The sequence below is a fragment of the Rhododendron vialii genome, chromosome 9a (genome assembly GCF_030253575.1).
Source record: "Rhododendron vialii isolate Sample 1 chromosome 9a, ASM3025357v1".
NCBI classification, from domain to species: Eukaryota; Viridiplantae; Streptophyta; class Magnoliopsida; order Ericales; family Ericaceae; genus Rhododendron; species Rhododendron vialii.
This window is the reverse complement of record NC_080565.1, coordinates 1,601,847-1,616,380: the sequence shown is the minus strand read 5'-3', so window position 1 is coordinate 1,616,380 and position 14,534 is coordinate 1,601,847. Positions and strand designations below refer to the sequence as shown.

The following is a 14,534-nucleotide window of genomic DNA, read 5'->3' as shown; positions in this document are numbered from 1 at the left end:
TGCTGACTGGTGGATTCCATCCCATGCACAGATTTCTGAATACTGCTAGCAAAAAATAGCCTTTACTTGTCTTTATTTTTTGTTCATTTAATTCAGTCTTTTATTTTTGGGAAAAGTAACTACTTCATTTAATTCAGTCTCCTTGTCAAAAAAAATCAAGAGTGGGTATGGATAAAAAAATCAAGAGTGGGTTTGGATAAAAAAAATCAAGAGTATCTATTTTTTTTTGAACGGCCAAAAAAATCAAGAGTAACTAGTTCTTAGTTTTCTGGTGTTTTAGGATGGGTTTGGATTAAAAAATCAAGAGTGACTTTTTTTTTTTTTTTTGGTCTTTATATAGCTTTTTGACTTCTTTTTTTTTCTGTTGTCTTTTTTAAAAAAAATATGAGTTTCAATAAAAAAAATTTGTAATTTTCGATTTCTTTCGCCAAGACGAATAAATAAGTCACAAAAATTTGACGAAAAACTAACACATGGCTGTGCCCACATAGTGTCCGAGCAGCGTATCCGGGCCATCCAAAAGTGTGTTGGACGGCTCAAATAGAAACACTCTCTGCTAGAACCCCACTAGTACTCTCTTTCCTCTGTCTCTCTCCTTTTTCTATTCAAATTTGAGCTGTCCAAAACTAAATTGAACGGCTAGATGCACTCCTTGGGCCCCGAAAATTTCTCCTCAACTTCAATTCCAAGTACTCCTTTCTTGTTCCAAAACACTCACATGCACATAATGACCCCACTTCATAACAAGAAGAAAATCTCCTCTTCTCTCTTCTCTTCTCTATTAATTTCTCCATTCTCCCAGTGAGTGAAAAAAAAACCCTCTCGAGCAACAAGAAAGAAGAAAGAAAGGAAAAAATGGCTCTGAACCTCAATCCCATCACCTTGAAATGTTCCCACAAGTACCCTTCTTTTGCTATTCCCCCCAAGGCAAATCTCAGATCTCCCAAGTTTCTCAGGGCCTCGGCCACCCTCAGCTCCGGCTCCACGTTAGTTTTTCTCACCTCCTTTGAATTTTACTCCATCATTCTTCTTTAATCAATTGTCTATTTTTCTATCTGGGTTTGTGGTACTTTTCTCCTAATAGGTCAAAACGACTTATTTATTTGTCTTTATTCAAATAAAAAAAATTATATTTGTTAATTTTACTTCAAACTTTTGTGGTTTATTAATTTGTCTCGTTGAGATGTATTGGAAAAGTAAGAAAATTTGATCGAAACTCATAAAATAATTTTTTACTTTTTCGATTCTTCTTGACGAGAAGAATCAATAAGTCACAAAAATTTGACGCAAAATGAACGAACGCAAAAAAAAAAAAAAAGAATAAAGACAAAAAAAAAATACTTAACTTTTTAATCCGAACAAAAATTTGGCTCTGGAATGGTGGAATTTGCATGGGTATGCTCCGATCTTTATGTCAGTTTCTGCTAAATGTCAAATGAATCGTGACACGTAAGTCGTGAGCAAGTGTTTTGCTGAGAACGAAAAAAGCTGTGGGAACTGATCATATAAGCACCTACCGTACAAAGATTGGCATGCGGGGCCACTCTTGATCCCGCACGGATAATCCAAGTTCAAGGATCAAGCACCTACACTCACTTATCGTATTGAGCTGATCTATGTTTCGCGGGCCACTCGAAAAAATTATTACTTATCATATTTAGCTAATTTTTCGCGGGCCAACTTGGAAAATTATTTAACAATTATTGAACGGCTCGGACCATATAAGCCCCGACCTTGCACAGTTTGGCATACGGGGTACACTCCTTGCCCTGCATGGATAATCCGAGTCCAGGGATCAACACTTGCACTCATTTATCATATTGAGCTGATTTTTCGCGGACTCACTTGAAAAATTATTTTGCAATTATTGAATAGCTCGGATTATTCCATGTGGAACTGGAATGGGTTCCGCGCGCCGTACCGACGGTGCACAGATGGTAGGTTCCCATAGAAGGGCTCTACTGAGAATGTGTTTGTTTTGGGTACATAAGCATCTTCTTTCAAGATTTAGATGCATGGGCCATTATTTGACTATCAATTGTAACTAGAGGGGGGCATCGTATCGTGTCCAGTCGTGTTTGTATCGTGTTGTTTCGTATTTCGTGTCTTATTGGGTTCTTGTCAAAACAACTATTAAAATAAAGGGAAAATGACGGCTAAGGACGTGTTTTGATAATTAATACCCGCCAATGACATTTTCAGTATTAACAAATGTTCTTAGTTTATCTTTGACGAATATTAATTATCAAAATACGTCATGGGCCGTCATTTTCCCTAAAATAAATGTGTCAAATAGCTTGACACTAACCCAATCTGTTTAAAATCGTGTCGTGTTCTAGACCCGAAGTTTGGGTTAACACTAATAAGACCCTTTTATTTTTTTTAGTATTTACACATAATTATATACTTTCCAATGTTTAGAACGAACTACTTATTTAATTTAATAAAAAAAATTGAAGACATTTTCAATACCATCATAATCATAGAAATGATAAAACCGGCCTAATCATGATATTGAAAAATGTCTGAAGTCACAACTTGGCATAGGTCTCAAAATTGCATAATTTTGTAGGATTTTCAGCTAAAATAAAATAAAAAAAAGCACCTAACAACTGTAGAATAACTCTATACAAATTTTAAACTAAAAGATTAGGCCTACATAATGAAAAAAAATTCCAATAAGCACCAACCATGCACAGATTGGCACGCAGAGCCAACTCCCGGTCCTGCACTGATAATTCAGGTCCAGAAATCAAGCACCTACACTCACTTATTGTATTGAGCTGATTTTTCGTGGGCCCACTCGAAAAATTATTTTAGAATTATTGAATAGCTCAAATTATCCGTGCGGGACCTGGAGTGAGCTCCGCGCGCGTGCCGATCTTCGCACCGCACCGATGGTAGGTTCCCATGGAAGGGTTCTACTGAGAATGTGAAGTATGTATTTGTTTTGGGTACGTACGCATCTTCTTTAAAGATTCAAAAGCATGGGCCATTATATTTGACAGTCAATTCTAACGGTGAATTAATTCTCAGATTTAAGGGCAGGGAGCTTGTTGGGGTCCACCCATAGTGGTGGGTTATTTTGTGTAACACCCATTAGTGTTGGGTGTTGAGCGTATTTACCCTTGGAGTCCCTTATATATAGTTGTAAACCCTATTAGGATTAGTGTGTGACATAATGTGAGGGAGAAGGTGAGGCGAGCGTGAGGGGCCGGTCTGTGGCCTCCCGGAGAGGAACCGGTGTGTGGTTCCTGGAGAGTTTTTTTTATCTTTATTGTATATTGTGTGAATATATAATCAAATAGAGTTTTTCTCTGAAATCACTGCGTGTGTTTGTGTGTGTGGTGTCCCTCACGGTCCTAACAGAGCTCGAATCCCTCGTCTGAAATCCATCTCTATATGCTTGCTTCCCTATATATCAATGTACTAATTTTCAAACCACTCAATGCACTAATTTTCATACTCCTTTTTTTTTTTTTTTTGGTAGTAAAACTGTGCTTATATGCTTCTGAGTTCTGATCATTGATCCATTATTTCTATCGGCATTGCCTTGTACCCAAACTGAAATCGAAGCATCTAATTCCGTTCCTGTCTTATTTAGAGAGGTTGAGAGTCTCAGGAAGCCTTTCAGCCCTCCTCGCGAGGTTCATGTTCAAGTAACTCACTCAATGCCACCCGAAAAGATGGAGATCTTTAAAAACCTGGAGGATTGGGCCGAGCAGAACATCTTGGTTCATTTAAAGCCAGTGGAGAAATGCTGGCAACCGCAGGATTTCCTGCCCGATCCTGCTTCCGATGGATTTCATGATCAAGTCAGGGAATTAAGGGAAAGGGCAAAGGAGATTCCGGACGATTACTTCGTTGTTTTGGTTGGAGACATGATCACAGAAGAAGCACTTCCTACTTACCAAACAATGCTAAATACTACAGATGGTACTAGGGACGAAACGGGGGCGAGCCTCACTTCTTGGGCAGTGTGGACTAGGGGATGGACTGCTGAAGAAAACAGGCATGGCGATCTTCTCAATAAGTACCTCTACCTATGTGGACGAGTAAATATGAGGCAAATTGAGAAGACAATTCAGTATCTGATTGGGTCGGGAATGGTAAGATGCATGCTTCCAATAATTTTTCAGCTGTTTCTTGTCTTTTTTTTTCCCCCCTTTTATCTATGTCAACTTAGCGATTAGGCTTTGGTCAATATTTGAATTTGACACAGTAGAATTCACAAGAGATTATAGTTAGCGTATTAATCCAAACAATATAGGAACTTGTAGCTACGACCAATTTCTTAAATCCACAAGAAGAAAGACAAAGTCTGTAATATTATTGATGAAAATGTGAGGCAAACATTAGGTTACAACCCTTTTATAGGCCCGAAACCCTAAAACCCTAAAACCCTAAAAATAAAGTCGGAAAATAAAAAGTCCCAAATTTTTTTCCTAAAATTGAAAACGGGAAGAAAAATAGGACTTTCTCAAAAAGAACTAACTAATAAGGAATTATGGTTTAAAAGTTATTAATGAATCAAAATTTTTCTAAAAGTAAATTGAAGGTCTAAACAAAGGAATTAGGCTAAAAAACACCATCCCTCACGACTTAGGGTGGTTTGTAATGACCGAATCGTGAAAATAAGTCAGCCCACCAAGTTGCCTATTCTGAACTCGTTCGAATTTTGCCAAATCGGATAATCGGAAAGTAAACATCGATCACGGAATTGGGCCTTCATATATGTGTTCTACATCAGAATTACATTGCGAAACATTACCTAGTCCTACCCTCTTCTTACATCTACGGGAAGAAGCAGACATTTAAGTTCTTGAAAGCAGGGTTTTCCCTACTATGCTAATTAGAGAGGAACAGTTCTTTTTGCTCAGTCAAGTTAGGCTATAACACTCTCCAAGTACTATACTGTCAAACTTAATTCCTGATCTTAATTGTAGAAGAACAACAATATATTTGGACTCCGATCGAGTTCTAATCCGGCATAAGCGTACCCTCACCTCTGATATTTACTGGTGGACGGCCTTCTTTGCCTTGTTTCAGGATCCAGGATTCGAAAACAGTCCCTACCTCTGTTTCATATACACGTCGTTCCAAGAACGAGCAACTTTTATCTCTCACGGGAACACAGCACGGCATGCCAAAGAGTACGGGGACTCGAAGTTGGCTCAAATTTGCGGGAGCATTGCCTCTGATGAGAAGCGCCACGAGACCGCTTACACCAAGATAGTCGAAAAGCTCTTTGAGATCGACCCTGATGCAACCGTGCTGGCTCTGGCCGACATGATGAGGAAGAAAATAACTATGCCAGCCCACTTGATGTACGATGGTCGCGATGACAATCTGTTTGACCATTTCTCGTCCGTGGCTCAGAAGCTTGGAGTCTACACCGCCAAGGACTACGCGGATATATTGGAGTTTCTGGTTGGGAGGTGGAAGGTGGAGGACATAACTGGGATTTCTCCGGAGGGACGAAAAGCCCAGGATTATGTTTGCGGGTTGCCTCAGAGAATTAGGCGGCTGGCTCCAGGCAGGGCAAAAGAAGCACGGTATGTTCCGTTTAGCTGGATCTTCGATAAAGAAGTGAAGATCTGAGGGCCTACTGCAACTCTCTTGCCACAAAAAAAAAAAACAGAAATTGAAATAATAGAAGAGGTGAAATTTTGAAGTTTTGTGACGTACACGTTTTAGTGTATATATTATACAACTGTTAAACTAGTACTTTGTTAGACCTGTTTTATATTTTTATCATTCTTATTTTTTAGTTATTTTATATTTGCAGGTATCAAAAAAAAGGTTGCTTAATAAATTAGAATTTACGGAGGAAAGAGTAAGCAATAAACATGGAGCAATTAGGAACAAGTATGTTTCGTAGCTCAAGGGGCAAAAAAGTGTTGGATAGGAAGCTGAAGGTCTACAGATGAAGACCTTGGAAGTGCATCATAGAAGTTTTTTTATGCATTTTAATAAAGTTGTTTTTCACCGGACTATTAAAATTGGATTTTACGTGTGTTTTGTTGAATTCAATTTATGATTTGTGAATTACAGATATAAATTGTGTTTTGATGGATTTAATGAATATTTTGATTTTATACAATTGTTTGGCAAAAGAAAAAACTAAAAATAGTTAAAAGCTACTAAAAAAAAAGAAGTTGTCTTGAGATAGGTGCTAGAATGCACCAATTTAATCCACCTAATTTTTACACTTTGTCAGTCCATTTATATTGTTATTTGATATATTTGTGTTTGTAGGCCTTTGAAAATCGTGCAAATTAAAAGGTCTTACAAAGGATTGCACGAAGATTTACTAGCATTTATTTGGTGGAGAAAACAAGATAGCAATAGAATTAACTTCCAAAAAAAAAGATAGCAATAGAATTGGGCTTATGAATTTTGGTCCTGTTATCCACGTGGGCTTAGAAGTGAAATTGTTATTCGTAGAATTATTATGCTGCGAAGGGAGCTGCTAGAGCCACCGATCCATCCCATCCCCATTTTGCACCGACCAACACGTGGAACCCATTTTGAGTTCCGCACGGATGATGCAAACTGTTCAATAATTTAAAAGAAAAAACCAAGTGGGCCTCGTGAAAAATCAGCTCAATTTGATAGGGAAAATGACGGCCCAGGTGGTGTTTTGATAATTAATACCCGGCCAAGGACAAGCAAAAAACATTTGTTAATACTGAAAATGTTCTTGATGGGTATTAATTATCAAAACACGTATTTGGCCATCATTTTCCGAATTTGATATTTATAGATACACGATATGTGTAGAGGACTCTGTGTGCCGGTCGTTTTAAAATTGGGATGGGATAGGTCGGTGGCTCCAGGATAACATTGCTATGAAACAATAAAATTTACAATAAGTCTATTGACACAGATTTGTTGTACGAAGATCCAGCACAGATTTTTGTGTCGGGCCCACTACGTGTCTCACACAAACAATCCAAGTCATTCATTAAATGTAAAATATTTTTTTTATTGCCCTCACAAAAAATTAGCTCAATCCGATACTTAGAGCATCCCCAATGGGGATGTATTTCAGAAGAGGATGTATAGTTATTTTAGATGTAAAAAGTGGTTAAAAGTTGGTTAGATGTAAAATAGAACCCATCCCTATCCAATTGTGAGATGTAAAAAAAAGATGGATAATTAACCAACTTTCCATTCTCCTTAATTTTTCTCAACTTTCTTAATCCTAATTCAAGTACTACTTCCGTTGAAAAATAATTTTGGTATTCGGTAATTGAGAACTTAAAAAAAAAAAATTCCGGAAAAAAAAAATACTTCCGTCCCGTATTTTTGTTTTTACTTCTCATCCACTTCAGTAACACAATTTACTTCATCCATTTAGATTGTGGTTGGTTGGTACCGATAATCGAATCTTGACTAACACACAAGTAAGCATTACAAATTGCTTCATCTTGATCAGAGTTGAACGATTTTCCTCTCGCACTACAACTTCCGTCTACCATAATTGATACACTATTTTTTTTGGAGGGTGTTTGTGGAGAATGGAGAAAATTTTTGTTGTGTAAAATCCTCTTAGAAACACACATTTATAGGTAGGAAAAAAATAATTACCGTTGCTATTTTTTTTTTTTCCGTTGGCAGCCAACGGTCGGATTCCCATAAATAAATGAAAAAAAAAAAAACCAACGGTCGGATCAAATGATCCGTTGGCTCACTTTACTCTTTCTTTACTGTCCTCTCTCTCTCTACGAACAAAACAGAACCAGACCCTCTCTCTCTCTCTCTCTCTCTCTCTGTGAACCAGGAGAACCCCCCGCCCCTCTCTCTCTCTTTCTCTCTCTCTCTGAACGGAAGAGAAATCTTGGCTGGAACTCGACGAGGAAAACGAAAGGGGCTAGACGAGGGTTTCTGAAGGGGCTGGACGAGGCTTCCATCTGCTCCGTCCATGAATCATCAAGAATCGGGGTTGGAGATGGTGATCTCCAGACCTGGAATCAGTTTTCGGCGAGATTCAGGAGTGTTGCAGATGCCGGCGTGTTCATCAAAATTCCGACGACTTTCCGACGAAATTAGGTAAATTCTGGCTGTCCAAAATTTTGGTATTTTCAGTTGCGTGATGATCTGTCAATTATAGCTGTAGTTAAATGGGGATGGAAATATCCATCTCCTTTTCCATCTCTGCCATTTTACCACCTTATTTGTTCCATTTTACATCCCCATTGGAAGGGTTTTTTTTTTGCATCTGGTGCTATTTTAAGTATAGCACCTGGTTTTACATCCCCATTGGGGATGCTCTTCTAGGTACTTGATCCAATCATTTAACATTTTATTATTCTGAAAATCGAATGAAAAGTTTGATGATTGGATCTAGCATCTATAGGTATCGGATTGAGCTGATTTTTCACAAGGGCTCTTGAAAAAACGTTTTACATTTAATGAACGGGTTGGATTATTTGTGTGAAATCCGTAGTGGGCCCCACACAAAAATCTGTGCAAAATCTGTTACATATTTATCTGTGTGTATAACACAGTTCTACAATTTATGTAGTGGGCTCAAGTAGTAAGGAATTTAACATAAAATCATTGTCCCTTTAGGAAAGTCTTGGACGGCAATACTTATTTAAGTGGACAGAACGGCCCGATTGGAAGCAACCATAGCAATGGGATGAGCTAATCTGCCCGAATGAGCACTGAAACCAAGGTTTGCCTTGGTTTGGCAGTTCATTTCCATACCCAAATGAGTTATGCCTGGGACTAATTAATCCGGCCTAGGGGTGATTAAATATGGATGGGTTGAAGCCAGTTCATAAATAATCCGGCTAGATTTTGACCATATTACCCCTCCTCATCCACCCCCAAATCTCAGTTTACATCCGTGAAAAAATCTTAGATTACGTAATCATAAACAGAGACAGCCAAAGAAGAAGAAGAAGAAGAAGAAGAACAACAACAACAACAGAAGATCGATCTGCTTCAATATTGAAATCACAAATAACAACTCTGATTTGCTTCAATAACGAAATCAAAAGATTTTACAACCAAAAGCACCAAATTTGAAGCACCAAATTAAAAACAAAAACACGGTCTATCCCTACGGATTTGTGAAAGAGGGGAAGAAATTTTTTAATTTTGACCTGTAATCAGACCATAATCGTCTGAACATAAACCGTCTTCATAGTGGATTGGACCATCGTCGTCATCATCAAGAGCAAAACTTTTGATCTCTGTCGTCATTTGCCATTTGAGCTCTAGTTATATAATTTACTTTGGTTGGTTCATGATTGAGAGAAATTCGTTGGCAGGGAAAATCCAAGAGGCTTAGTATGGAATTTAGTGGAAAGAATAAAACTGAATCAAGAACACATCAAGAGGAGGGGGAGGAGGAGGGAGAGAGAGAGAGAGAGAGAGAGAGAGAGAGAGAGAGAGAGAGAGAGAGAGAGAGAGAGAGAGAGAGAGAGAGAGAGAGAGAGAGAGAGAGAGAAAGAGAGAGAGACATAGATGAAGAATCGTCAGGGTGACTCATCTCTGAACAATGGGACCAGACCCCAACATAATAGACATAGATGAAGAATCGTCCGATAGAGAGCCTCCTCACGACGAAGTAGAAGAGGGAGAAGACGCCGAGGGAGCAGACGAAGCTGAGTCGAAAAAAGAAACTCCAGTCGCTTCGTCAATCCGAACGAACGAGGGAGCAGGCGTCGTAGGAGAGTCTTCATCGTAACCTCCGAAGGCGAAGAGGAAAATCGTTCAATTGGACCCCGACGTAATTCCCGACCGAACGGGGAAGGACCTCTGCCCTTACTTGGAGTGCTTCCAAGACAAGAAGAGCTTGAACCTCTTTCGAGCCGTTTACGACGTTCCCGACGATGTCATTATCACGCCGGTCCAAGGCCCCCGAATAAGATATAGTGACGAACACATCACCGTTCCTTTGATGGCGATAACAGAAGGGGCCTTTGGTTCCCGATGCATAAGGTCTTGAGAGAGAACCTTCACCGTTTCAATCTTACTCCATGCCAGTTGAGCGTGAACTCTTACCGTATAATTCACTCGATAATCAAGCTCGCTGAGGTAAAGATGTTCCGACTCGAGCCCTACCATTTTTCGAGAATTACATGATGTCGAGAAACGTTCGGTATTCTCGATACTACCTTTGCTCCCGAAGGAAGATGCAAAAAATCATTCCCGAGGGCATGTATGACTCGGAGAAATGGGCCTTCGACTACGTCGAGGTTAGGGGGAATTTCCAATTCCCCGAACGAGAATACGGCCAATTCGAAATCGCCACACGAAGGAGAACTCCGAGTAAGAATAGTTGCCCGTTATTTTAATGCTATTCCTTTTGTTGTTCTTATTATACTTATCTAATTTTTTTTTTGTGTGCTTTTCTTCGGCAGATACTACCAAGCTCAACAAGGTACTCTTAAGGGCGGCAAGAGGTTGTGGTCTTGCTGACTCCCTTCTCACCATTCCAGCGGAGGAAAGGGACGCCCCAACAATCCTCGGGTACAAAGCCACGTACAGAGGTCGGATCCGACGAAAGGTAACCGACGAGCGTGAGCAGGCTTCCGAAGTTGGTTCCGAAGAGATTCCAGAGGAACTTCGCCCGAGCTCGGATAAACCTCTCCGAGGGACAATTCGCCTTCCCACAGAAGAAGAGCCTTTTCAAGAGCAAGAAGAGATGCCTCCGAGGAACATGAAAGCCGTTCTCCAGCAAAAGTTGAAGGAAAAAGAGAGGGAGAAGGCTGAGCTTCGGAAGGATGGAGCCCCGGGTGCTTCGGGCTCGGCGCTAAGCAAGAAAACCCCCCCCCCCCCCCCCCCCCTTCTAAAAAACGTTCATTGAGCGCCCCTCATTCCCCGAAGGAACCACTTGCAAGCAAGAAGACAAAAGTGGCTCCGAAGGGGAAGAGCCAGGAAGTTGAGCTTCCGAAGGAAGCGCAGGTAGAGGGAGAAAGGAGGGAGCTTGCTTCGGACCTTGACACCCCATGGGTGCCGAACTTTGTCACCCCAAGCAAAAAACAAGTGTTAAAATCTGACAGCCTCAAGGAGGATCCCTCCCTGGCCTTTACCCTCCACTCGGGGCTGGCTTTACCAAGGGATATACAGAGTCCCCCGTCTCTGAAAGCAGCCCTGAGCAAGTACTACTACGATGTTGGAAGGGTAAGTAAATTTTTCATACTTGCAATGATTATTTGTTCACTCGCTCTAGTTTTTCGGAATAACTTACATTCTGCTTTGACTGCAGGCCACCCAGTCCCCTATGAGTGCCCAATGTTATCTCACCGAACACAACAAGAAGTCGAAGCTACTGAAGTAGTCGGTTGAGCATAACAAGAGCGTCGCCGAAGACTACAAGAAGAGCCTAGAGCAATCCGAGCTCGTGCGACAAGGCCAGGAAGTTCAGATTGCAAATCTAAATGACCTAATAAAGGGACTCGAGGATTCGGCCAAGCGTACAAGGGCCGAAGGAAAAGAGGAGGGCCTGTTTGAGGGAAGAGCCTTCGGGCGAGAGGAGATGAAGAAGGAGATGGAGAGGGAGAGGGAGAGGGAGCTACAGGGGCAGTATGACAAAGGGTACGACAAGGGGTATGCCCAAGCTGAAGAGGATGTGGCCGACCAAATTCTTGAAGTCCAAGCTGATATTAAGGAAGGTCAGCACAAGGAGAGCTTCATGCTCGGGTATAACAGGGGTTTCGACGACGCAGGCGTTGAGCCCGACGATGAAAGGAGGAGTCTGGTGGAAGTACCTCCCCTCCCCCGTGCCGAAGCTGAAGCGGAAGACACAATAGTTGATGCTACCGACTCTACCACAGTACCAGCCCCTGCAGATGCTCCAGCAAATTGAACTGGCTTCCCCTTTTTGTTTTTGTTTTCGAATTTCTATTTTTTTGATTTTGAATATGGTTGGCTCCGAACAATTGGAACCTTGCCAAACCATTGGATGTAACTAAAGCAGGTTGGAGGATCCCTTGGTGAATGATAACCGTCTTTGTTCTTTGTTTTAACAAACTTGCAAATCTGTCTTTTTGTTCGGAATGGATTCATTGTGTTAATTGTGTTTCCAAGTATAAGAATTTGCCAAGTCTTTTTGTTCAGATTAAGTTAATTATGTAGCCAAGTATCAGCCCCCTGTCTTAGTGGATGGTCATATTGTAAAAATGAGAATCCAGTAAGACAAACAAATGGATACACAATAGGATCATCATGCATCACTACTGAAAGTGTGAGTGGTTCATCCGAGAGAGAAGACTTGGCTGCAAAAATTGCGCCCAAACATATTTTGGACCGCTGGCTTGGAGAATTTCCTCCGAACGAATAAACCTTCGTAGGCTACGAGAATTTTGCCCGAAGAAAAGTTCCAAGGGCTACGAGAATTTCGCCCGAATAAAAGTTCCAAGGGCTACGAGAATTTCGCCCGAACACAAGATGTACACACCGAGCGTAGCGGTCATGGGGAGAAATACTAACGCCCCGAAGGCATGAACCCGGGGCTAAATGAGATACCCCAGTTAAAAAGAATAGTAGAGAAACAATGGAATAAATATTGAGATTTGCATTAAATAAACGACACTCAAAAGCGTATTTGCCGAACAAAAAATGTAAATACAAGAGAAGAAAAAATAAAAAATGGAGGATGCCAACACTAGCCATGGAATTTCCTAAGTTTTTGAGCATTCCATGGTTTAGCAATTGGCGTTCCATCCATCTCAGCAAGCTTGTAGACACCATGCCCAATCTTCTCCACCACTCGGTAAGGTCCTTCATAGGGATCCTTCAGCTTGGTTAGCTTTGACGCTTCGGTCACCATCCGAAGGACTAAGTCGCAACGTTAAACGGACGAGCGCGAACATTTCGGTTGTAGCCCCTTGCAACTTCTTGCTGATACGCAGCGTGCCGAAGGTTAGCATTGTCACGTAGTTCTTCAGCGAAGTCTAACTCGGCACCCACAAGTGCATTGTTGTCCACAGGGTTAAAATTTTCCGTTCGGGCTATTGGGATCAAAGTGGATAAGGGGAGGACGGCTTCCATGCCGTAAGCCATAGCAAACGGGGTACGGCCTGTAGACCGCCGAGGTGTGGTACGGTAGGCCCATAAAACGTGTGGAAGCTCTTCCACCATTTACCGAGTTTCTTGTCCAGACGACGCTTCAGCCCCCGAGTGATCGTCTTGTTAGATGCTTCGGCTTGTCCATTGCCTTGAGGATAAGCCACGGAGGAATTATGGATCGTGATGTGGCGCTTTGCATAAAAAGCTTTGATGGCGGATGCGACAAACTGGGAGCCATTGTCGAAAAGGATGGCGTATGGTACGCCGAACCGCGAGATGATATGCTTCCAAATAAAACGTTCCACGTCGCCTACAGTGGTCTTGACCAAAAGGGAAGCTTCAACCCATTTAGTGAACAAATCTGTGGCTGTGAGCATATACTCGAATCCGCCAGGCGCCTTCGGCATCTTGCCTACTATGTCAAAAGCCCAAACCGCGAATGGCCACGGACTAGTGATCATTTTAAGGGGGAAGGCGGGCTGGTGGATGAGAGATGCTTGTTGTTGGCACCGAACGCATCGCTTGACGTACTCCTCCGACTGTTTAACCATCTTCGGCCACCAATAGCCCTGTGTTAGGGCACGCTGTGCAAGGGACCGTCCTCCTGAATGCGCCCCACAGCTTCCCGAGTGGAGCTCTTCCAGAACGGTCGTCACGTGGTCCTCATGGACTACACACAAATCCGGTCCAGTGAAAGTCCATCGGTAAAGGGTGTCGTTCGGATCCAGGAAAAAATTGGCCGCTCGGCATCGGAGTTTATATGCTTCACATTTGTTTGGTGGTAACACCTGGTTCTTCAAGTAATCAATCACTGGATCCAGTTGATTTGGACCGAGGGAGATTGCCATGACTTGTTCACACGGCTGTTCGAAGCTCGATTTTGCGACTTCGTCAAAGGTAATAGTGCGACTGCCCGAGGTCTTGTAAACCGAAGCAAGACCTGCCAGGGCGTCAGCATGTGCATTATGCTCCCGAGCGATCCATTCTACTTCCACTCGGCCAAATTTTCCGAACAGGGCCAAAACGTGGCTTACGTAAGCATTCATACGTTGGTCTCTTGCTTGATAATCGTCGTTTAAGTGACCTACAATGAGCTGAGAGTCACAAAAGATATGAACCGAATCAGCATCAGGCCGAAGAGCAAGTTGGAGGCCTGCAATCAGAGCTTCATACTCCTCTTCGTTGTTCGTCGCCGGGTACCCAATCGAGACCACGCTTTCATGTATGGTCCCGCTTGGAGACACAAGGACGATGCCCACACCAGCCCCGTGAACATTAGAAGCTCCATCGACGGTCAGTCGCCAAGCGTTGCTAGAGATGAGCCTCCATTGCCGCTTTGGTTTCTTTCGTCCGAGGGAATACCGAGCATGGAGGGGCTGCGCAGGACGGTCGGATGGTCCTTCCAAAACCTCTTCTTCTTGAATCCGAGCTTCTTCAGCGACGGTGGCCAAGGCATTGGCTTCATCTTGCAAGCCAGGAGTGAGTTCGGCAAAGAAGTCGGCCAA

General features: G+C 42.0%; 1 protein-coding gene across 1 annotated transcript; it reads left to right on the top strand.

Annotated features, from left to right (window-relative positions):
- Positions 1–805: 805 nt before the first annotated feature.
- On the top strand, positions 806–5,697 carry LOC131300698 (stearoyl-[acyl-carrier-protein] 9-desaturase, chloroplastic-like). The gene is made up of 3 exons (XM_058326655.1): positions 806–986; positions 3,605–4,109; positions 5,050–5,697. Exons 1-3 carry the CDS (start codon positions 856–858, stop codon positions 5,599–5,601), a joined length of 1,188 nt encoding a protein of 395 aa, XP_058182638.1. The 5' UTR covers positions 806–855; the 3' UTR covers positions 5,602–5,697.
- Positions 5,698–14,534: the final 8,837 nt, after the last annotated feature.

Excerpts from the sequence above, each read along its gene's own strand:
- LOC131300698 (XM_058326655.1), top strand. The coding sequence starts at position 856 with ATGGCTCTGAACCTCAATCCCATCACCTTGAAATGTTCCCACAAGTAC. Across the intron at positions 987-3,604 it reads ACCCTCAGCTCCGGCTCCAC|AGAGGTTGAGAGTCTCAGGA; the intron begins GTTAGTTTTTCT and ends TGTCTTATTTAG. Across the intron at positions 4,110-5,049 it reads ATCTGATTGGGTCGGGAATG|GATCCAGGATTCGAAAACAG; the intron begins GTAAGATGCATG and ends GCCTTGTTTCAG.